The sequence below is a fragment of the Gymnogyps californianus genome, chromosome 2 (genome assembly GCF_018139145.2).
Source record: "Gymnogyps californianus isolate 813 chromosome 2, ASM1813914v2, whole genome shotgun sequence".
Lineage (NCBI taxonomy): Eukaryota > Metazoa > Chordata > Aves > Accipitriformes > Cathartidae > Gymnogyps > Gymnogyps californianus.
In genome coordinates, this window is record NC_059472.1 from 50,690,524 (window position 1) to 50,715,729 (window position 25,206).

The 25,206-nt window shown below is 41.8% G+C and overlaps 1 protein-coding gene across 6 annotated transcripts in view; it reads left to right on the top strand.

Moving 5' to 3' along the window:
- Nucleotides 1–25,206, top strand: part of ZNF521 (zinc finger protein 521) — a 232,461-nt gene that overhangs the window by 187,640 nt on the left and 19,615 nt on the right. For all 6 annotated transcript variants that reach the window (XM_050891176.1, XM_050891177.1, XM_050891178.1 and 3 more), the window contains 2 exons: nt 13,577–13,708; nt 16,360–16,475. In XM_050891176.1, the coding sequence (XP_050747133.1) occupies nt 13,577–13,708; nt 16,360–16,475 (248 nt within the window). The remainder of the gene's footprint in view (nt 1–13,576; nt 13,709–16,359; nt 16,476–25,206) is intronic.

The window sequence follows — 25,206 nt, forward strand, 5'->3', positions numbered from 1 at the left end:
AACGTGCCGAGTAAGTACAGAAACTTGCTGCCTGCAAGGTTTGTCATGAAGACACTTCATTTGAAACAGCGTCAGGGCTTCCAAACGATGGCCCTCCAGCTTTCAAAAAGAAAAGACCAGGCAAGTTAAATGCACATCTTGTACAATTCTGTTAAGAAATGCTTTTATTTCTTAATACCATCAAGAGGTTGATGATAGAAATAAGATCCTGTGGAGCTGGTCTTTGTTACATAATCAGGGTATATGATATTTAAATGGTAGGTTAAATGAACCTGCTCAGGTCTTGGACAAATTGTCATGAAGTTAAGAAATTAAAAATTTGCCCACAGCATCTTTGTAATTCCACATGATAGCTGTAGAAATATTGTAAACTTTTTTTTTTTTTTTTTTGCGGGCAGTAATGCCTGGGATTGCTCTGTAAAAGGGGTAGCTGTCTTCCCTGACAGTCTTCTTTTCCCTGACGAAATGTGAAAAAAACGGGGTCCGCAGTACTGTGTGTGTCTCCTTCCATTCTTCTGCTTATTCTTCAACTGTGTCAACAGTATGTGTGGATAAATAAAATATCAAGAATGCTGATATCATCTTCCTTTTCCCCTTCCCCTCCTCTAACTTATAATAATGTGGGGCAAAGGTCTACTTAACATAACACAGTTACGATAACTAGTACATTTGTATTTCTGCTATGATGAGAGGTCTGCTGTAGTGAGACTCATCCACTGTTGCTGCTTCTTCTCAGCAGTGTTAATTATTCTTCAGGCTCGTGTAGCGTGCGTATGGAAACACAAAATAAGCGATCAGGGAGTAGGATATTTTTGGTTTTATTTGTTGTGTCAGTGACACTTCCACTCTGACAGAAACTCACAGCACAACACTCCTGATCTGTAATGAGGTTGTGTCCCAGGATGTGTATTAAAAGCACTAAATAGTCCCTTGCTTATTCAAAATCCTCATTTATCTGAATTAATTTTGTGTCCCCCATTTCATTTGGGTAAATTAGGTTTCACAGTTTCACCATTTGATCACAAGTCTCACAATGTTCGGTGCTTCTTTTTCAACCTGAGCCCCTGAAATGACAGTACCGCATCAAAGTCTCAGTCTTCATTTTAAAAAAAAATCAAATACTCGCTTTCCTTGTTACAGAGAAACCCTGTGAGGGGAAACTGCCCAAACTTGAATGCCCAGTGCAGAATTCCAGGCATACACCCGGTTAAATCTCATGATTTTTAACCCTTTCTCCCGATTTTGCAGCACATGGCATTAATAAACTTGGTTTCAGTGACTGCTAGATACGTTGTGCGTGTACCCACAGCACTACATGTAGGGCTGGACCAGCTTTGGATGGTGCAGAAGGAGCCCTGCAGATTCGCAGGCAGGGGAAGAACAGTTCCCCTCAGTCTCAGTGGTTCATAGGCATAACTGAGTGGGGATTAGGTCTCAACTCCAGTCTCTCACCGTCTCAGAGGGGGATTTCACTAGAGGTGTGACTGCCGGGGGGGGGGGGGGGGCCGACGGCCTGTTTTGGCCATTGCACACCTCCTGGCCGTACTACAAGATGGCTGGAGCCCAGTCCAGCCCTCGCAGCCTTGTGGAGCTCTGCCACTGCCCCGCGTGGCCTCTGTGCCCACCACCGAGGGACGTGGACTTCGCGTGGCGGGAGAAGGGGAAACGCCGTGCACGGCGCCTTGCGGGTCCCTGCCGAGGAGCGGGCACGCCGCCCATGCAGCCTGCGGCCTGCGGGGACCGAGGCTCGGGTCCGGCGGTTCGGGTCCCGCGGGAGCATCTCTGGGGCCGGCAGCTGGACCGTAGCTGGCGGGCCGGGCGGAGGGGCGGGACTCGCGTGGGGGCCGGGGCTCGGGAGCCCCGGTGGGCCAGCCCGGCTGGGGGCCGGCGGCGGGGGGCCGGCAGCAGGAGCCCGGCGCGGGGCCGCGGCCGCCGGCTGCTGCCCTGGCGTGAACGGGGCTGCCAGAAGCTGAGCGGGCTCCTGAAAAGGAAAGGTGTTGAGTAATGCATTTCAGGGAGACGGCTGGGAGGGGGGTGTGCGGGTGTGTGGGGGTGTGTGTATGAAAGAGAGGGAGAGGAGGAATTTGGCACTTGCCCAAACCCCCGGGGAAAGAAGGGGGTGGAAGAAACCCCAGCAAAACCCTGCGTCTCCTGACCACCTCCTCCTGGCTCCTGCTAAGTGTGGTTTGAATGCTCCTCCCTTTCTTCTTGGGTTCCTCTTTTTTCCCTACCTCTTCTTATTTAAATGAACTGACACACACACAATGAAAACTCAGTGGGCCTTTTGGAGAATATTTCAGCCAACAAATGCAGTCTTGTAAGTTATTTATTAGAGTATGTCTTAGTAAAAGGCTAATGCCTTACAGTGGTCAGCCACCTCTCTCTTGCTGTTACAGCCATGTTCTTAATAGCACATTTCTGATTTCCTCAGAGTCTTACAAGTGTTTTTTGGTTTTTCACTGATGTTAATCACCTCATAGTCATTTAATGTCATGCCACATTTTTCTCCAGCTCTATAAGTTTTATCTAGAGAGGATATACACTGACTTGACAGCCTATACATTTATTTTTCTCATAATAGTGCTGTATTTTTTTCCTTTGGTAATATAGTTTGATGCCTTATACTTGTAACCTGCTGTTCTTTTTAATTGCTTATTGTTATTAATTATATAGTGGTAACATTGTTGGCTTGAGACATTTGGCTGTAAAAATACATCTATCATTATTGCCATTGGAGCTGCACTGAATTACTCAAGGTCTGTCTGGAAATGTATGCTCCTCTGCATTTCTTCAGTGAAATTCGAATGAGGGTTAAATCGAGACTTTGTTGTTCCTCTTCGCCTCCAGCTAGGTTTCATGCCCTTGTCCTTCTTCTGCTCACCACCTCTTCTCCATCAGCCTTTTCAGTCTACCCCCTTTTTTCTTTATCTTTGCTACTACGTCTGTTCTCCTTCCCCAACCAGTCTTTGCCTGTCAATGATACATCTCTTTTCAGCCTGCTCTTCTCTGTTTCTTCTACTCAGTTGCTTTTCTTCTTTTTCCCTTATTATTTCATGTTCATAACTTTGCCATTCTGCTACCTGAAAGTTCACTGGAGAGGGGGGATGTTCTTAGGTACCACTCCTCAATTGCTAGCATAGTGGGAAATGGTGTCTTTGCTTCAGTGAGGAATTAGGTCTGATGAAGAGTCGGAATGTATCTGTAAAAGTGGCATTTAAAATTAAAAAAAAAACACCAACCCACAAACATGTAACAAATAGAGGAAAAATAACTAATTTGCCCTTATTATTCTCTTATCCACAAACGAAGAACTTTTATTATAGAAATCCCAACAGCTGTTTGTTCAGCTCAGTGTGAAGTCTTAGTGCCAACAGAGAAGGTGGGAAGGAGAGTGGAGTAGGTTTAAAATGAAGTCTGGTCCTTTTTTGATATGTGAGCCCAAAGCTGCTTGCTTGCTTTAGAGCAGGATCAAAGAGAGACATAGGGAAACATTAGTGCAAATTAAAATTGAGCTTTCTCATGCTTTCCTAAATAAAACAGCAAACTAAGTCAGACGAGCAATATAAATAATTCTTTATATTAAATCGAGCTTTATCATTTTAATACATTGCTGTACAAGGAGATCTCCCCTAACTGGCAAAGCAGTTTGCTCCAGTGAAAAGAATCTAATTAAATGCCCAGTTATCAGCATAGACCTGAGGGCCTTAACAGCCTGAACCGCTTCTTCCTCCCTGATTTTTCTGAGGGCTGGGGGTGAGGAGATGGAGGTTAAGAGGAAAGAAAGCAGGAAGTTGATACACCCCTAAGTGAGTTTAAGAGCTAGATCAATATCCCAGCAATTGCTGCTCATTTCAAAGTGTCCCTCACCTATGCAAGAAGATGCCAAATAATCTTTGACTCATAAAATGGCATTCAGATTTGGAAAACATTATCAATAGTATCTGATGTATTAGGAAATATGAGGAGCACTGTTATTTCTTCATGCTATCAGTTTAAATATCCAGTAATACAGGAAAGCCCTATTCTATTCTATTTCTATTTCTATTCTATTCCTATTCTGTTCTATTCTATTCTGTCCTGTCCTATCCTATCCTATCCTATCCTATCCTATCCTGTTCTACTCTTTTTTTCCATTTTCCTTTTTTCTTCCCCTTCTTTTAAGAGTAACCAGGCAATTCTTTGTAGGTTGGATAAACAGCATTTCAGCATTTAGAGACTTTATCTTCCAGACATCTAATGGCTTCGTGCCAAAAGAAGGCAGGCAACTTTGACCCTTTCTGTATACTCAGAACAAAAGAAATACCTAATGAGAGTTGTGTACAAAACAATTTCTACTGCTGGTCCGCTGTGGTGTAGAATTAATATTGACGCTTTGATTGTCTCGTTGCAAGAAGATATTTTCCCAGTACCCCTAAATTTAGAACAGGTTGCATTTAGTTTATGCAACATGAAATATTCTCTCCTAGTTTAACAATTTGTGTTTTCTTTGTGCAAAACTTAAAAATAGATATACCTGTACTTCCACCAGTTCCAGAAGTCCCAGATGAGTGGGCATTACTAGTAGGCATTTAACACCAAGTAACAGAGAAAGCTGGTTCTCCAACCAGAAAGCAAGAACAAGAAACTGTAGCCTACACAGTGAACAAAAATATTGAAATTGAATGAACAATGCGAAAAAAGCCAGAAGTTTTTACTTATATTTTACTGTTCTTAATTCTTCTGACTACAAATGTGACATTTTTATTAGTTTTTCCCCCTACAGTTTGATTAAATTGTTAATAACTACTTTGCTCAGGCAATCTCTGAGCCATTCAAATTGTAATTTGACTTTACTAGAGAAGATTTGGTCCAGAAAACTTTCTTCTTGGAAAGAAATGGTCTCTTAGCTCACAGAAGAGAACAAAGAAAAACTCAATTCTGACCTCAGTTCTGACACTGTGTTCATAACGATGCGCAGATTAAGCAGGGCCTGATTCTTCATCCAGTGGAATTTAGTAAAAGAGTTTTCATTCTCTGTTTGGGGTGGGAAAACAGACATTTAGCAGCTCTGGGGTTTGGTTTCTTTATCTGTAATATGCAGATAATAATACCTATCTCACTGTGTAGTGTAAGGATGGAGGGCTTGACCTTGCACACTTTGGCAGAATTTAGTCCCACGAAAAGTCTAGACAAGAGTCTAGTAAGATGGGAGGCCTGCTCCCCTGAGCTAGTTACGCCAGCATTTGAAGGATCAGTTTCGGAGTTTTTAGTCAGCGCTCACTAAGTGCTTTTTGAAAAGGTAAATGTTGAGCTGGATCATCTGTCTACAAATAACTCGTACCACTCAGCTTATTCCTACTGGTTTAAATTTCTTTTTATATCCCATGGTAAAATTGTTTCCAAAATAAGCTCTATCACATGCGATTTTATTGCAATGATGGAGTGTAACCTTGTAATGTATACATATAGCTACGTGATGCAACACGGACTTTTTTTCGAACAAATTTTAATACCTTTTCCTGGTGCAGTTACAGACAAGGAGTAGCAAATTATGCATGTCCCATCAGTTGGTGAATAGCCCTGTTGCCGAATTCCTGAACTCTCTCCTGGTAGCCAGTTGTCCAGAAAATGCTGTTCTTTGATGGAGAGGGCATTTGCTGTACTTAAATTGTTCTTACTTGAGCTGAAAACATGACAGTTATTAAGAAATAGTCCCTGCCAGTTGCCCTTCTTTTCTTTTCATCCAGCCTCACCGAAGCCAGACAATTTGTGGCTTTAATAGAACATACAAGGCACATGTGGTAAGAAGAGTTCACTTACAAGCAGCCAAAGTGAGTGCAACCAAGCAAAAAAGTGAACAGTTGGTGAAGTGAAATGCATCCCTTGCTTCAGACAAAAATACAGTGGAATGAAAGATGCAGTAGACTGGCTTTCCCTTAAGCAGATCTAATTTCAAAATCTGGCCCTGGAGAGATGAACTTTTGCTTTAATTGAGGAGGTGGATCCCAGCTCTTTGTCACTCCATCAATCAGCACCCTTTGCTGTAGCTTTAGCAATACGCTGCAGAAGGCTGTAGGATTTGTTCCCTGCATGTTGAATAAGGCTTCCTACCTGGTGCTGCTGGGAGCTGGCGTGGCCTGGCCGCAACAGCACAGTGCAGGTCCCATCCTCTTCCTTCTGATGCTGGCCAGTATCCTTCAAGGCAGAGTCATAGCCTGGTCTTAGCTTTCCCCGTGGGAGGCTACAGTTGTTGGTGACTCAAGAGTTTAGGATTGTTCCTTGCATCTTGTCCACCTCCTTCCTCAGGCATGGGCAGAGCCTTGCCCCAAAATCATTCCGAACTGAAAAAAGCAAGAGGAGAGACATTGCTCAGGTTGCAGCCTGATGTTTTGGGTTTCCCAGTCTCTAGCTAACATCATGATTTCGGTTAAAAGTGGTATTAAGAGGAAACACAGACCACCGTGCAGGCCTGCCTACACGAGCAGTAGTGTATGGCACAAGAGGGAAACGCAGGACAACAGTGCCAAGAGGGTGAGGAAGGTATTTCCTTCTCCCACCCTCCCGATTCCAAACACATGATGATCTGCCCTGTACACTGCAGGAGAAACACAGGTGTACTTCTGTCTTTCCATCCAGTCCTCCATCCTGTCCCATCAGGATTGAACCGTTAGTTAGGACTTTAAAAAACCTTGTTTTTCCGTGGCAGGTTCTTCTCACAGCTGTAAATTCCAGCTGTATTCTTCTTCCTGCTGCAAATTCCAGCTGTATGCTTTACCTTTACTATGTCTCCTTCTTTATCACTATATTCCCATGCTTTTCATGTCAGCTTCCAAAATTAACACCGTGGTGGAGAGTGTTTTTCATGGGGGGGGGGGGAGGGGGGGGGGGTGTTGTGATAATGTTTGAGAAATTGAAAATGACAGAAGCACTATTACAATCAGGGAGAAACTCTGAACGTGGTGCTGGAGACTTCAGGCACTGTTTCATTTCAGCTGCCAGGGTTGGAAGAGGTGTTGTGTGTTCCTTAGCAGGTGAGGATACTTGTCACGCACTTACTCACCATAGTGGACCCTAAGACCGAATTTCGAGCAGGAATGAGAATGTCTCTAGTGGCACAGAGAGGCTGATGAGTGTGTGGGTGTATGGCCGGTAGAATTAAAAAGATGCAGACAAACACAGCGCTATAAGCTAGGAAGCACGAAGGGCTGTATACTCTGCAAATTATCGTGTTGTATGGTGTATTTTGTCCTCCCCCAGTTTTCAGTGTGAGATGTTGTAGCTGAGGGGTTAGCTGTCATCCATGGCGTTCCTTCCTTACTCCTCAGATGCCTGGTTTATAAATGTGTGCTGCAAAATTAACTCGGGGAAGAGTGGAAGCAATGTGAAGAAGGAGAAATTGGTTTAGGGGCATGGTTTGCTTGGTAAAAAAAATTATAAAGAAAACACATTGAACGTGGGAGCTGTACATGCTTTAGACCTGAAAAAATACAGGCACTGCAGGCCATTTCATTCCTGTGTTGTGTGTGGAGGGCAGAGTTTACTTCTTAGCAGATGCTTTCAAGCATGGACCCAGCCTCGTGATGATTTACCAGGAGGACATGATCATCTTTGGACCTTTGCCTATAGATTTATTCAGAGTAAAAGGCAGAAGGACCCTTCTGGACAATCTCGAGGGTGAATAAGAGAAAGAGTTACTTATAAACTGTTACAAATTGGTACTCAGTAATGGCTGTAGTGTTGATCAGACAATATAAGAGGTCCCCCAGTGGTTACCGACTTAACAGCTGCATGTAAGTCAGCCAGTGAACATTTGCTTGTAGCTGCTCTAGTTTTGTTTTTATTGAAGAGCAAGAAGCATAAACATGGGACACACAGTCTAGAGGCTGCTTAAAGGGTTTCACTTGTTTGAAGTGTATATAGAAATGTCAGGGCCTTCAGTGAAATGAACAAGTTGTGCATTGAGTTGGTAACACAAATTGGGCCAGGTCATCCAAAGCAGTGCCTCAAGTGGGGATGCGGGTGGGGGGGATCTTGCCTGCCGTACAAGTTACTCAGTAACTCTGCAGCGTGGGTAGCCGGTGCAAAGACAGAGGATCCCCAAATGTGAGTATATGCTCAGCACGAAGACTGATTTTGTTTGCTTTTATAGCTGGTTATCAAGTTAGTTGCTGAGGTAATGGGCTGAACCTCAATTAAAATCTACCTACCCACATTGAAACATTTAATATTTGTGTAAATATTAAACATTTATGTGAATATTAAATGCATTTATTTAGAATTGATTCATGTTTACCTTTTCCCACTATCTGAATAAAGATTACAAATGGAAAGTAATTTACTTATGCAGAAATTCTGCATGCATCAAACTCATTTGTCTACCAGCAGTGGGTAAACCATCCTCATCCACGTTGCGAGGTCTTAACCATGTCCAAACTCATATCCTAACCATGTAAGGGCAACAGTAAGCAGCAGTTCTGTGCTGTACAGTGGGTACTTTGTTTTTGCCTTCCTTATGGAGTTGTTGGATCCATAATGTGAAGGACGTGCTGACTTGTTTTACGATGTACCACATCAGGGAATGCAGTGCATAGTTTTCTGTTAGATTTGGAAAAGTGCGGGCTTTATATTAAAGGTTCGTTTCTTTTTCATCGTTCAGCTAACTCATTTGCACGGTAATGTACTTTCCTATTTCTCCTCCTGATAGTTGCTGCTTTTATACCTATTTTGCAAGCCATATTTTTAGTCTAATCCATACAGCAGTTGTCTAAAATTCCATAGCATTGCTTATTTCTTACCTATAACTCTTAATAAAAAATAGGGCTGTGCCAACCTATTATATCCTTAATAGAATATTCTAATGGTTATTAAATCAATTGACTCTGAATCTCACTTTAATAAATGAGTCAGACAGTATTTTCCAATTACTGTCAGCCGCCACCTTTCCAAAGAGCAGATTATTTTGATTGAATTTTTTAAAGCTGTTCAGCACTTTTTTTTTCTTTTTTTTTTTTCTTTTTTTTTTCCCCTGAGTAAGAGCAAAGAGCAGTAGCTCTGTTCTGCAGGGAAGGAGAGCCTTTTGGACTGTATCTGACACTCCATTCCATTTCAGATTTATCCCAAATGCAAACTGAAAATGTGACATTTCACCCACCCTTTATTAATGATATCATACTTTGCACTTCTATAGCACCCTATCAAATTGTTTGCTAAACATGAAGAGCTAGGCAGGGGCCAGCGTGTAAACAGAGACTTTTGCATCCTCTTTCCACATCGGGCACCTTGCAAGAGCTGCCACACCCTGGCTCTTTCATGCCAGTGGGAGATAAAATGCTGGCTGTGCTTTTAAATTCTCTACGGAGAGCAGAGCGCAGGGACAAAGCCTTGTTCCCTCATACTTCTGCAGTGCTGTGTGACCCAAGCAAGCAGGCAGTTGTGTGCCCACACATGTTACCTTAAACCTTTTCAAAGGTAGATGGCAGTGATTCTGGGTCTTCTGTGCATGGTAGATAGTCCTGGACTCTTTTCTCCAGCTCCGCTGTCCCAGTTGTATTAAAAGTCTTAAGGGATACTAATTAGGTCAACCTATTAAAGTAGAAATTAAAAATTAACACCTCTTCTGTAAAGATGGGTAGTATGAGAAACACAGGCCATACTGTCATGCTCAAGGTGATAAGAGTAAGTCAGTGTCGGAGTTTGGAATGGAACCCAGCACTCCTGGCTCTTCTGCCAATACTGTAACCTTATCTGTCTCCCTTAAATTTAAATCATGCTGGTCTTGCGTTCTTGAATTAAAGGACTGGAACCTTGCCCTTTGTTCCGAGGATGTAGCGCAGAGCAGGTGATGTGCACAAAATGGGTGAAAAAGAGTGTGAGGGGAGGGGTTTATAACTCCCTGAACAGTGGGACTTAGGAAGAAAATTATTCTATTAGTTACACAAATGTAGTCACATTTTAAATGCCGTCTTTAGAACTAGAAGACTAAAAACATTTTATTTTTAAGAGAAAGCTTAGATTCTGCACAAATTGATGTCTCTTGCCTGGGGAAGTTTCCTATCTGCCCCAGGCGAGTGGGTGAGGGGATTTTTCAAACCCTGTTTATAAGCCTTTAGGAAAATCGGATTTGCAACATACAGTAATCAAAGTAGTTTTGATGTCTGTGACCAGGAGATCGCCTCGGATCTGAGTGATATGGCAAATACAATAGGGTCGCATTTAATGGGGTTCAGTTCTGCTTGAACAAGTATAAATATTGTGTAACTAAAATTAGTTTTGCTTCAGCATCAGGAGTGCATGCCTTTCTTCCTACTTTTTCCTCCTTAGCTAAGGTAATGGAAAGACAAAAAAGCCTTCTCTGTCTTCTGTAGCTCCATATAAAAATATTTCTTTTTAGGAAGTCTTTCTCCCTTGGAATGTTTGAAGAACTCCTCGTTCAGTGTTCCCATGCTCAAGAATGATTAGCATGGTTCATTTACACTTTGCCAACAGTGACTCTGTGATTTGAGAATTGGCATCGATTATCTTCACCTTGACATGTGGAAGATCCTGAGATGGAGCTCCCTTTGTCCTAATTGCTTTGACTGTGTGTATCAGCACAAACAGTGTGATGAAGAAAATTCACCCTACAGGCTTTCTAGCTCATAATTACCCTTTGTGGGGACTTACACTGTCTTCAGAACTATCTGTTCGGTAACGACCATGGCAAGGATTTGGATGTAGGAGAAATTATCTGATCACGTGTGGCAGTCTGTACATTCCTCGTAATTGATTTGCAAGTTCAGGAAAGAAGAGGCACTTACATATGGTTTGTTGAGCCTTCCTCCTCTTTTCAGTACGCTGTTCTGCAGCTTTGCCCACAGCTGTGGGTTGCTGCCTGTTGGGAGAGCGCAGCATACAGTCTGTCTCACAGGATGCGGCCGTCTCTCTTAGATGTACAGACTGACGCGTGCCAGGTTCTTTTCCCTCATGCTCCCCTTGACAGTTCTTGTGCGGGCCATACTTGTCTTCTCTCAGCAGTAGCAAAAGCAAAACACACTGGAAGGGTTTGTCAGTGATGGTGGAAAATCCCACATCCCAGGCAACTCGAGAATCCACTAAAATTTTCCCTGCTGAGGAAATAGCATATATTTGATAAATGGTTGCTAATTTATCTATGAAGAGTTACGAAAGGTGTCACCTACCTGATGAGAAGGTGTCACCTACCCCTAATCTGCCCCTGGGAGTCTTTTGCACAGAGAACGTTCAGCCAATGGTACCTGACTACCAGTGTGCCTGGCTGGATGGGACATGTACCTCAGCAGCCTGTGCTCCGCTGCCTCGATATTCTAGTCTCTCCAGAGAGGCTGTGGTGGCAAAACAGCTGAGATTGACCTGAGCCTTTGCCTGAGTTTGTGCTGACAGCCGTCCTCAGCGGATCCAGCTATAAATTGGTGCCCGGTCAGGCGAGCTGGGAGTCAAAAGCAGCAAAGTTCTTCTTTCTGATGTGGGTAACAAGAGACAGGCACCTCAGTGGCAATAGTCCGTGGGCACAGGATCACCGGGACCACTAACCTTTTTCAGCTGACTCCCAGAGCAGGCCTGCCATTTCACACCCCTCTGATAGCTCTTCAGCATGTGGAGGTAGGCAGAAACATTGAACGCTGTTTTAATGAAGGATTGGATAGAGGACAAAGGGAAGTCTGTGGCTTGCTGTGTGAGCGCATTGGCGGTGCTCGGCCATGTTTGTCTATACTCGTGGTACCACTCTGTTGCGCTAAGACTGACAGGAACACAAGAGAGTTAAAAAAATAGCCACATGCCAATGTGTCCATTTTAAAGAGCCAAAATGGGGTCCTACATTCCTCTCACAGTCGCTATGTGAAAAACACAGTCTTACCATGAAAGGCAATGGAGGCACCATATATATGAACATTATGAGAGCTAGGTGTTCAGTGAAGAGAGAGCTCTCCAGTTACGGACTGTTGTCAGGGTAGAAATTTTTGTAGTCAGTGTATTTTTACCTGTTTACTCCAAAGGAGACACCGCAACACCCCACCCCAATTTTGTGTAAACCTTTTGGCTTTGTTGGTTTTCATCTGCCCCTTCTCATTATAAAAAGCTCTGACACCTCACAGAAAACCACATGACGGTAGTTTTCAGTAGTCCCACCTGCAGAACACCCACCACCGCCTGGCTTAGCTTGCACTGTCTAAAGCCCACAAATTCCCACCCTTTGCTAAAGATGCCATGACTTACATGAAGGCTAAATTTACCTTTCGGAGTAACAAGAAGTGAAAGCTGAGGGCTACCATTGCAATTTTTTCATTTCTGATAAGTTACTAAGGATCATTTTGGGAGGGTGTGTGGCCCCGCTCAGCTGCACAAGCACCATGTCATGTTTTCTTTACATTGGTGGGGAGGATTGTCATGTGGAGTACAAAACGCTGTCTCTGCTCTCACCGTCTACAGCAGCTGCCAACCACGAACGTCCGTCATTATGGCCACTAATCACTGCAGGCAGCACTCTGTTCGGCAGGAGGTAGGCAGCGTGGCATTTAGGTGTTCGGGGTGGGCAGGGCGCTTTCCTAAATCACTCCTTTCCACCTGAGAAACGGTAGGGAGTTGTGCCAGTCGCCAAACGTTTTATTCCCGCTTGATTTTTAATAATCAGATACAGTATTTACCTGCAAGATCAATGCTACTCGTGTAGCACACCAGTGACATACAGAAGGACCTTTTCTAAGCGGCGCTGTGGGAATTGAGGCCTCTGCAGCAGGGCTGGAAGCCACTTCTTACCTAGCAACTGTTTCTAAGTAGGACAGCCGATGACAGCCCTCATGGCGGCGTGGATGAATCCTGCAGCACCCTCAGGAAGGGAACCTGGTGCCAGGCACCAGCCGGCCTTCGGAGGACAATGGGAGGAAGCGGAGGAACAAGCAGCGGGGAGTCGGAAGGGTTTTAAAGCCACAGGACGTTGACGGGAAAGCTGCATCAGGAGGTGCACGGGGACTTTTCTGAGCTGTTAAGAGGAGAAATGCAAATAAAGGGGAAAAAATCTGGGATTGTCAGAAAGGGAGCTGGGAAATCCTGCGGCTTGCAAAAGGTTTCGCGTATGCTCCTGGGACTGGAAACGTGGAGCAGGAGTGATGTGAGGGTATAAACTACCCTCCCCTCTTACGCTGGTTATGAGAAACTCCATGTCAGCCAGAGGGCCAAAAATGCATGCGTTTGCAGTTCTTACCCGTGGTAGACGGGATGATGTGTGATCAGCGTTAAATTCCTCACGCGCTGTTTTGCAAATGTACCCGGTTGTGATCGAGTGGCTCTGCTAAGAGATAATGTTTCAGGTCCTACTCATCATTTCCTGCCGAAGTCTAATGCTCTGCATTCCTGTTTGGTGCTAATTGTATGTGGAAAATCTGTGCTTTTAATGCGCAGTTAAGCTTTGTACATTCTGAAACCTTCCAGGTAAGAGAATACTTCGGCAGCCGTAGATGCTGAGGGGCATCCAGTTTCCTAACCTTAGGAAAACAAAAAGTCTCTTCAGTTCATAGATCGTGTCGGACTTGCTCTTTGGTAAGGGCTGTGGTGAATTTCACTTTTCCTTTGATTTCTCCCACAGATGAAGGACTGAACCATGAATGCAAACTCTGCAATCAGACGTTCGACTCTCCTGCCAAACTTCAGTGCCACCTGATAGAGCACAGCTTTGAAGGCATGGGGGGCACCTTCAAATGTCCGGTGTGCTTTACAGGTAGGAGGCCATCACTGTTTGTCCCAGTCATGCTCTTGCAGAACTCCACTTACAACTGTGTCATGGGCTGAGTTTAGGTCAGTTTTAGGAGGGAACATTACATTTGTGCTCATTAGTAATATTGATTAGAAATCATTTAGAAAGCTGAGCTCTTTGGAAGGTCAGGCTCTTCTATCGGAAGTTTGAGGGGGTTATAATTACAGAAGTGATAGTGTTACCTTCCACAGTATCACGTTCATTACCTTCATGTTCCAAACTTGCTGAGGTTAAAACTGCCCATAAATTTGTGCTTTAAAGCTACAGATGTTTCATCTAAAACTATATAACTCAGAGCAGAACTTGGCCCCATGGGCAAGGGCTGCTAGGTGTAGCCTGTGCAGCAGCATTCTCCTCTGATCGGGTAAGAAAGCCCGCTTGCGTATGTTTGTTGGCTTGTGGTGAGAAGAAACACCCTTGTAATGTGCTTTAGAAAGCAAACCATGCTGTCTTGCCACAAGTCAAGTTCTGCTCTCCCCTGACACAAGTCCAAGTGTGGAATAATCCTCCCCAAGTCAGTGGTGTTATTCAGTAGTAAAACCCAAGTGAGAAAATAACTTGACCCAGTAGGGCTAAGCACTGCAGTGTTTGGGCCATAATGAGGAACAGAAAAATGCTGTTGTTGGAAATGAAAACACATTAAAAGGATGCCTACAGAGTTGTTGTGAGGTTTTTTAAGGACTTCTTAATAGAACATTTCATAAAATGATAACCTAAAACATAAGCGTTAATATGTAGCTTACATGCCCAATTTTGCTTTACAAGATGAAAATCAAAGATAATCACAAACATGACAAAACACACTTTGGGTATTCTTGCATCAATGGCATGCTAATTCTGGAAGCCATTCAAGGTTTCTGTTCTCCGTTAATGGGAGTGAAGGATTTTCATTGATAGGCAAATAGACCCTTTAATACTTTCACATTTTACTTCTCTTTGTTTGGCAGCTCCTCTCCCAATAAAACCTGAGTGCGTGCTACAGAGGAAAATTAAAGTTGAATTTTTCATCTTTCAGATACAGTGGCTGGTGATGATTATTACCTCACTGTGTTCAGGTTTCACACATTTCTGTGGGTTATAAAATTAAAAAAATACAGAGTTCATCTTCACTGCGCAGCTTGTCATAGTAATGTCTGAGCGTGGATAGTACTGCCGTAAACAGTTTGCCTGTTAGGCATCTGTGTTCAATAATTCTTTCAGTTAGGCTTTTTTTTTGTTTTTTAGTTTTATTACTGATTCTACTAATTTTTTTCCCTTGTCTTTGTGTACACATTATGACATGATCTTTTTTTAGTGTAATACCATGGGTCTTCGATTTCCAAGTTTGGGGGAGTTGTAAACACAATATAAAAACTTGCATAGTTAAGAAGTACCCACTAACGGTTCTCCTTGTGAGCAAGATCCCTGATAAAACTAATCCTTTAATGTTTGAGCCAGTAGCCTTGTAAAACGTGTTGAAGAGTATGGAGATAAGTCGATTCCAATCTGTATGAAACACTTTTTCCTTTTTGCTGATGGGGTAAATAGACACCGAGCATTAATCATGAACAATGGTGTTTTATTAGCAATATGCCATTAAATTATTTCAGCATGTCTTGCTAGAATATTAACAAGAAGTAAAAATCACCAATATAAGTTTTATATGGAAAATGGAATCTGATCTTTTTTTTTTCAGGGTAATGAGAAATGTGATTAAAATGTATGACTCAGAAGAACAATATTCTGATGGTTTTTGTTGCTTTGCAATTAGAATAATTTTAATGATTAGGAGTGGAGTCAAAGTCAAATGCCAGCATCTTTAATAAATCCTTTCCTTGCCTATACAGATTAATATTGTAGATGCAAACTTTTTTAGGTCACAGTGCACCAGGCATCCATCAGAAGTCAGTGCTGCCAACCCAAACTCTGCCTCTGGCATATACAATTTAATTATTAATAGTATGTCTCCTAGGTAAACTGTTACACAGTCTTAGGGCCTTGTTTTGTAGTCATTAAAATTGAACATGTTTATATTATTGAAACCCTTGCATTCAGTGTGTAGGCAGAGTTGATCTTAAAGTATCCAAAGAGAATTTACCTGCAGTTCTGTTTCACATTTATAGACATTGCCCCAATGTAGCTGTGGGATATAATTTTTAGCATTAACACATTTAAATACAGAGCTGTTTGTTAGCTTTAACTTTAGGCACATAGAGTAAACAGGACTTTGGCATCTATGCTTTTCAAACCTGTTGGTTGCTAGGAAATAAGTTTTGTGTGTGTTCAATCAAAGTGCAGTAAGCATGAAGAAATAATTCTGAAGAGAAAATGGCATTTTTAAATTCTTTAAATTTCAAATCTTCATTGGTTGTCCTGTTAGGGTCTCTTTTTTTCTTTGTATTTTTTTTTAAACCAGGCATCTGTTTCAATTCATTCATTTTAGAAGAAGGATCACACTTTGTAGATAAATAGTGTTCGTTGGTACCCATTATAGCAACAGCGTAATGTGAAATCAGAGTGCGCCAGCCTAATGTTACCTCTTGGAATTGCTGAGTGTTAATGGGAAATTGTTTATAAAAAACTCTTCACTTGCAATGTGAAATAATGAAAAGCTTGTTGTTTGTCTAATATTCCAGTGTTTGTCCAAGCAAACAAGTTGCAGCAGCACATTTTCTCAGCGCATGGACAAGAGGACAAGATCTATGACTGCACACAGTGTCCACAGAAGTTCTTCTTCCAAACAGAGCTGCAGGTACCACACTTGTTACCTGGGGGTTATAATAGCATTATGTATTTGATAGCTGAGTTCAAAGCTTTACTTGCCATGACCTCCTCTGATACTTGCTCATCATCAGGATGGGAATGAGGGAAGGACAAGAGAAATAGCAGGTGATTCAACGCATGCTGCTTCAAAAAGGTGCTGGCAGAAAGCCACCTGGTACAGACCTGAATTTCGGGAGCCACCTTTGGATTCTTGCTCTGTAGGTTGTTGCAGCTCAAGATATTCTGGAGGAGAGAGAAATGGGCATCCTGTTTTTCTGTTTGATATCCATAAAACACTTACTCAAGCAGTGAAGTGGAAAATAAGTGTATTCTTTTGTCTCTAAATGTGAAAAGCTAAGCACTGAAGTAGGAGTGTAGGGATGGGGGGAGGAGGGAAGTAGGCAGAATTTATCTTGGTTTACCTGCTGGCCATTTCCCATAAATACTAACTTGGTGGGGAAAAAAAAATAATAGGGTCAAATGAATGGTACATTGTCTTCTTGTGTGCTGTTCTCAGACTTGTAATGATACTGTTTACTAATGGTAAACAAAAGGATGGAGAGGAAGAAATAAATGTTGAACAAGATCTGAAAACAATTTTGGATGAAGGGATTATTTACATTCTGCACTGCTTGTCTTGCAATGAGAAGTGGTGGTGTGTTATTCCTGATGCGGTGTTACACTTTGAGACAGCAGCAGAAGATTGTTTCTAAATTATTTTAGTTTATATTGAAGTATTAAGATAGGTTGACAGAGGAAAAATTTTCAGGGTCTCTAATGGTCTATAGGGATGAAACAAGGAGAAGTGTTTGTACAGTAAGGCCTTTCCTACACTGTCCGCCATGTGATTTTTATTTGGAATGAAGAGATTTTTTAGCACTTAAGGTTTTTCAGTAGTTTTTTTATAGCATGGGCCCCCATCTCTAAGTCCTTTGACTAAGGTGTCCACAATTAATTTTGCTTTGGACCAGAGCTGGATTTCATCTCATCAACAGAGGCAAAAGGCTAGTGAGGCATGTACACATGTATGCCCATTTAGTATTTCACTTACTGAAAGTTTTACATGCTGGAAACCTGATATTAATGTTTGGCATGATGATATGAAATATTTCTTTGGAGAAAAAAGAAATCAGCGTTTAAACCATGCATTAATTCATTGTGTGAGAGATTGGTATTTATATCGATTGCACTGCGTTTTCTCTTTCCTAATTTCTTTCTGCATGAAAACAATATGGAATAAAGCCTTTCTGATAGCCTTCCCTATCTCTTTCTTGGTGGACCTCTAGGTCATGGGAGCTCCTGTAGTACCTGCAGTACCATACCTGTAACGCTCCAAGGTGCCTGTGCTGTATCTCTCTCCTATTTTTAATAGATCCAAATCTGTTTCGTTTACTGTCCGTACCAGGTATTGCATGCAAGCTCTGACCCAAAGTGGAAGAGGAGGGCAAGGAAAAGAAAATAAAAAGTTGGACGTTTAGGGACAAAGACACTCATACATAGTGATGGACAGAAAGAGGCAAGATTGAGTTTTGAAGACAGAAAATGGTCTGGGTTGTGTAGAAAGTTATTGGACTTGTGGGAAAAATAAAGTAGAAACTGAGTGGAATGAGGAAAGGTCAGAAACTAATTTTGTTGTATGTGCTTCTTTCACAGCATGGTTTTTGTGGAATCATTTTCTTTTATTTTTTGGTCAAAATACTTGTTGGGTTTTTTTGCAAAGTGTTTCCAATAAGGTGAAACTGCTTTTTCAGGAAAAAATATTTAAGTATTTTTGGCTTACTGATTTTCACAAATTTTGTTGTTCATCACTGATTAATCAAAATGAGGAAGTAGGGAGAAGTAGAGACATCAGCAGTTTCTGGAAAGAGAAAGGAGAGATTGTTAGGGAAGAAAGACCAAAAGGAAAAAAGAAAAATAAAAACTTGGGAAGAGAGAAGGGGCAGATATGCAAAAGACAATTATGAAAAGAAAGAAACGGGAACAAGAGGCTAGACATTAGTTTTAACAGCAGAATTCAGACTGGATTTTAAAAAGGCAGAATAGGTAACTGAATTCTGAAAATGCAAAATATACAGAAATCCAGGTGTAGTTGTGATGTGTACAATCACCTCCTTACTAGTCTGTCCCCCCTAAAATACACTTTTGTTTCAAAATACATGGAGTCCCAAGCAGCTGCCTTCAGCTTTTTTATTGTAATAAAAGCACATGTTTTTCCACTCAAAATTCGTCCCTGCCCAAGACTGAGGGCAAGATTTTGCTCTCTCCATCTAAGCCTAATTCATTAAAACTTCAACATAACTGAGGCACCTGGTTTTCTAGTGAAGGGCACAAAAGGGTGTTGCTACAGAGAGACAAATTATGTTCTACATTGGCTAGGTGACAATCAGTGTGTTGGTTGTTCCATGCTGCAGAAGGCTCTTAATAGACCACATCTACATACCCTTAGAGACAGCCTCTCTCTGGCTTTTGTGCACTTGCAAAAAGGAAAAGGTATTCATTTTCTTATTCACTTAATTCATTATGTTTATTATTTTAATTAACTTAGGTAGCCCCACCCCAGTTGAGAATGCATTATGTTTAAAAAAATGCAGTACCATCATGCCATTTGCATTTATTTGTTGGGATCTCTGGCTTTCTGCTCTTACCTCCAGTTATCTACCCAGGCTGGTGAAAGGGCAGCAAAGCACTTAGGCAGAGCAGTAGGTACTGACCTTTGGAGTCTGCTTTTGCTGAAAATACATTGATCTCGAGCCCACTCTAATTTAAAACCTATTCTAGAAGGCATCGCTTTGTTCAGGCTATCTACCAGCTGAAGCAGTGGAATCTTTGGCAACTAGCCTCCAGGTTATGTTTCTCTATCTTTTCACATTACTGTGGTTTGTGTTGGGGCTTGCAGCGTAACCGTGTATGTATTCCCTCTGTCAGGAAGGGTTCCTTGCTTTTAATTTAAACATGCATCTAAAGTGCACCTCCCATACGTGAGAGATGCTAATCATCTCAGATTAGAAGCCACGGACAGCACTCTGTGGCTGTAGGGCGGAGTAAGAACATGAACAAGGCAGAGCAGAGCAGAACACAACAGCATAGAAGCCCTATCCACACGTATAGTACAGCTCATAATTAAAGGCGATGAATTCAGGGATACAGAAAATAAATGCATTACAATGATGCTTAACTTGGTGTTTGGCCCAGTGCGATTCTTTGCTTAGCATTTTCTGACTCTTGTTCCGGGAAGAGTAGGCTGTAGGAACAAAAGAATCCCCACATACTATGTTCATCTCACATTGGGGAAGTTACTATCCCCTCATTACCAATCTTCTCAATGCAAAAAACAAGTAGGACTCTCTTCAGAGGTTTCCATGATTTCACTCCAGACCCCTGTTAGGAATGCAAGACAATCCCATAGGACCACATTCTGGTGAGAACAGAAAGTAAATGACCAGTCCTGAAAATCAAACCTGCAATGTATTACTCAACCTTTAAGTTGGAATAATGAGATTTTACAGGAATTTGCTCTTTGTTTTAAGATCATCTCCATAGCTTGCCCTTCTCCTACCTTTGACACTTCCTTTAAATGGCTTTGAGCTCCATAGCTGTTGAACCAGCTTTACATTTTTGGAGATACTACCTCCATGGAAAGGAAGCAAATGGAAACCTTCTGTAACAGTTAGAAGTGTATGTTTTAAGAGTGTTCCGAGTTGTGAATTTTCATACTTACATGTTCAAAAGGCTATGTGGTGTATTTACGCTTCTGAAATGGAATTGAAAAAGTATGTCCCTAAAAATGTTTATTCTTTAGAATGGAAAGCTTTTAATAACACATGCTTAATACAAAAGGGCTTTTCAGAAATAGGCTTGTAACAATCTTTAAAATCAGAAATATATCCCATCTAGGTATCAGATAAGGAAGCTGCAAGGTAGGTGCCTAGATGTCTCCCAAAAGTTGAAACTCTTCTAACTGAACACCTGGAGTATGACCATACAGTTCTCTGTACAGGGTAGATATAACTAGAACAGTCTTCTCCATCCATCATCCATAATACTGAACCTTTAATTAATAAGGAAGTAAAGAAACTTATCACTAATTTAACTTAATATTGAATTTCATTAAATTATGATGAAGTAATTTGTGCTTATGAAAACTTCCCTTTCTTCTCATGCTTATTTCCAGTGCCTGTTTCTTTTGCCTTAGTCTTTGGACTTAGGCTTAGCTGTTTGAATAGGTGTTTGAGCTTCCCTTGTCTCTGATGAGGAGTAGCTGTTCCTTTCCTATTTCCAGTCCTAGTGTTACTTCCATAGTCAACACAACATATCGTGGTGTTTGTGGGGAGGAATGAGACACTCTTGTGGGGTGTTACCCAGAGTGAATGGATTCATTTTAGACTTTTTTTAGATGTTGCTGGGTCAGAGAGGTACCAATGTCTCGTAGAATTGCTGAATAATTGTACAGGTTTTATCAGTGTTTTTTCAGTGATGATAGTTAGTTCTGAATATGATACTAGCCAAGATTACATAACCTCTCAGGACCATTTTGCCCAGTACAAAAATTATATTTCTTTTTGGTGAACTAAAGCATTTACTTAACATTTTGTGACTAATAATTAGTTGCCCCTGGGGTAGTTAAGTGTCCCCACTTTACGGACATGAAAACTAGGGCAAGAAATAATTGGATCAGTGGTTGCTTCCCATCCTGTTCAAAAGGGACCTGGCCTCAGTGATTCACGCCCTTGCTGCTTCCCGTCTGGACTCCATCAGCGCAGAATACCTGGGCATGAAGCCATCAGCCTGTAGGACGTTCCAGCTAATACAGAGAGCTGCAGCAGTGTTCCTCAGTAGCAAAGGAGACCAGGAGCATATTCAACCTGCTCTCTTGCTGTCTACACTGCCTTACTACATGTTTGTCCAGTTGTGCTCTAAGACTCAATCCTTAATATTCTTGGTGGACTGGGTCCAGTACATCTCAGAGATCACCTGAGAAGTTCTTCCCGTTTGGTAACAACACGGTAGTTGACAGCCCTGCTTTGTGAGTGGTTTTATCAAAGACCTGAAGCTTGTTTGCACAGGAGCTAGAACTTCCTCACAGAGTGGCCTGGGAGTGTGGAACAGACTTCCACAGCAGTTAAGTATTACCATGAATGTCCTCAACATATGCTTTTAAGAGTAGGGTGCACCTAGAGCTGCCAAAGGGTCCCTTCTCTCATATAGACATGTACCTGCATGTAGATTTCTAAACTTTCCCCAAAACCCCACCCCACAACAACAGAGCTCTTCCAAAATGAAATACACAGTTCCTTCCCCAGGGAAAGGATGAAAGAAAGCATGAATCACTCATAGCAGATGTTACTCATGTCACTTAAAACAGCAGGAGAACATTCTCAGCTCCCGGTGCAAGCAGCTGAAGCAGAGCAGGGCAGAGGCAGCAGTCTCCAGAAGTTTTATGTAGCTTTATGGGTGTCCCTCTCTGAATGTCCAGTTTTAACATTTTCATGTTCTAAGGTTAGCACTGTTGAAACTAATCTTTCAGTTTCTTCCTCATTTCTTTAAGGGTTAAACTTTCAAAAGATCTCTGCATTGTAAAATGCTCCCAAAGATCTCAACATTTTTAAATGGCCTTTAAAATCCTCTTGACCTGAGCCAGAGCAGAACTAAGCAAGCTCTAGGCTATTTCAAGAGCTAAAAGACTTGACTGAGACCTTTAGTGGAGACAGTAGCAGAGCTGGGATTCAAACACTATATTCTCTCATTTGGAGGTCAGCTAGAGAAAACTGCTAATTAACCTGGGCTGGGGTTTTCTCCTTGTGGCAGAGTCCGCCTGAGGCCAGCTGGGAAAGAGATTGGTGTGGGAATAGCATCAGCCATAGCAGCAGTGGCACCACTACCTCCATATAGGATTGTTTGGCCAAGGACCCCATAGTAGCTGAGTCTGTGTATCATGTAGGTCCCAACGGCAAGCCTTCCATGACAGCAGGGGAGACCATGCATAATTTATACTCTTTACACAAAAACAGGGACAAAACTTTCAAACCTGCAGGTGAAGTGAGATTTTCAAAGATGTTTTCTTCACACAGAAAACACATCAAAACATTTTTTTAAGTGAAATTGGAGTTTAGTTCTGGCATTTCTAGGTCCCCAAACTCTTAGGGTGAGGAGTGGAACATAGATGCTGGCTTTCTAGGCCCCAAAGGCCAGGAGCCAGCAGGGAATAACTTTGTCAGCTCTTCTTAAAAAGAAGCCTACCTGAAATCCAATTAACAATCAAAGCTTTAGGCCAACATTTTCAAACCCAATGGCCTGTTTCTGAGAGGGTGCTGAGCACATCCAGCTGCAGTTAAGGCCAGTGCAAGATGCTGGTGCTGAGTACATCAAGAAATCAGGTCGTAAATGCCTCAAGTTAGGAACCTTGATAAAAGCATAGGTGCCAAGCAGCCATAGCCTCGTTTCAGGTTTCAGCAAAACACTTTTGATGCCTAAATACAGGTGCCACATTCAGTAATGTTGGCCTTAGTCCTTAGCGGGTAGTCAGGTTGCTTTTGTCAGAGCAAATGCCTAGGAGTCAGGAGAGCTGAATTCAGTTGGGAGGTCAGATACTAACTTGCTCCACTTTTACCCATGCATGCTCTCCATCTCGTGAGTGAGGATGATGATAACAATATGTGTGCCAGAGGTATTAGGATTGTAATTAATGCATATGTTTTGAGGGAACTAGATAGAGCTGCATGCATTGCAAGTATTATTAGAGTGCTTTTTTTCCTGAACCCTTACTGTGCTTTCTGTTTCAGATAGATATATGGATATTAGCGTACACCAGTATGTGCATTGAGTATTTTTCCATATATTCCAAGATTTAAAAAATTCAGACTTGTGTTCCTGAGACTTGAGACTTCTGTCGCTAGAAGGGAGAATTATTTTCTTTGCAAATTTTCTCAAAAAGGCAATCAAGAGAAGCATGGTGGAGACACTCATGCATTAGCTCTTTAAGGACATACCTTCAAAGTGTTTCCCCTGCAAGTCTTTTGCTTCAATGTCAAACAAAGTTTAAATACCAAAAAAAAATACTTTGAATTCCCTTCCAGTGCCTCTTTCCTCCTGGGGTTTGAGGGGTGTTACGGCCATATTAGGTTTTCATGCGGTAGTTCTTTTCCAAATAAGAAATTTCCAGGTTTGGAGCTTGTGTGTTCATCTGCCTTTGATTGGTCTATTCAAATGTAAACACTCCCTATGGGTACTTCATTAGTTCATGAATATTTATAGCACATTGCAAAGCCCACCAAGCCCAAAGTGCCAGAGGTTTTCCAGGGACCATTTTGATTTCACTAAACAGTGCTTGACAAAGATGGGCTTAGTATTAGCAGTTCTTACTTGTCTCCACATACTCCATGTACTTGTAACTCTACAGGCAACAGTCAGCCTGTGAAACTTTCTGCACTTTTTCCTGTAAATAAGCAGGAAACAATGTGTTCACAACATTCCCTGAGAGAACCTTCCTTAAATTTCTGGAGCAATTGAATCACAATTATGGGTTTGCTTCTTCAGATGCTTGAGTGATATTATTGATGAAATTACAGAATTAATTGACAGAGACAGTGTAGCAGTTAAGTGATGAATATTGCCTTTAAACACACCATTTTAATCTTGAAAAGAAATTCAGACTTAAGGAACAGTAAAATGGCAAAGGATTGGAAGCTAAATATACTGTCCAAAATAAGATCTGAGCTACATCCACAAAGTACCCATACAAAAATAAGCAAAAATGTATATTCCTTCTCTTTCAAGGGGGATAGAGTCATACCCACATGTGTATGTGCTTGAATATATGACCCTATTTTGCCTACTTTTTCCTGTTTATGCTCTTGTATGCCTGGATTCTTTTTGTAAAATATAGTTACCTGTTTTCAAAAAACTCAGTAGCAACAAAAAAGATTAACCCATACTTTGGATCTGTTCTCCTTATTGCCTGGTATGGTCAACATTAAATAGATTCTGCAGAATCAGGTAATATAGTACAGTTCGTAATCCTTGTGACTGCAAAGACTGTGTCATGCAAATGTGTTAAATGAAGTTTGTTGTCTCCAGTCTGAAGGCAGCATGAAACCATGGCAATCAGAAGATAAGCTCCACTGTTCCTTTGTCTTTTTAAGTGTTGACTCTGAAACATATCAGTGACATTACATGTCAACATTAACATGATGATTTCTGATTGTTTTAGCAAATGGAACAGTGAGGTGTGCAAGATTTCAGCCTAAGGAAGCAAATCAGAAGTCGCTGCAGAAAGGAAAATGCGTAGAAGGGCAGAAGAAGAAGGAAATGAAAGGCAAAGGAGTAGATAGAGAAGTAGAGAGGAGATTATGGGGCAAAGAAAGAAACAAGACACAAATAGTGCTTGGGAAGGCAAACATTTTTCTGCTGAGTGATGCTGATAATAATGATAAGGCAGTTGTAAAAATAAATCACGGTAATAATAAGGGGAAGTTCAGTTATTACATAAAGGCCAATTTCTACCCTCAGTCTTTGTAGAAACCTCTGTGAACATCAGGGAGTCCTGTTGTAGATTGAGGGCAAGGGAAGCAGTAAATGTATTCCCTGACCCACAAATAATCATTAGAAATGGAATTCTGCCCTTTGCAGAAAATGAGTTTTTATCATCTGTGCCCTGAATGTTTCAGCCTACACCTTGCCATTAGTCAAATCAGTTGGCTCATACACCTGGAGTAAGCAGAAGA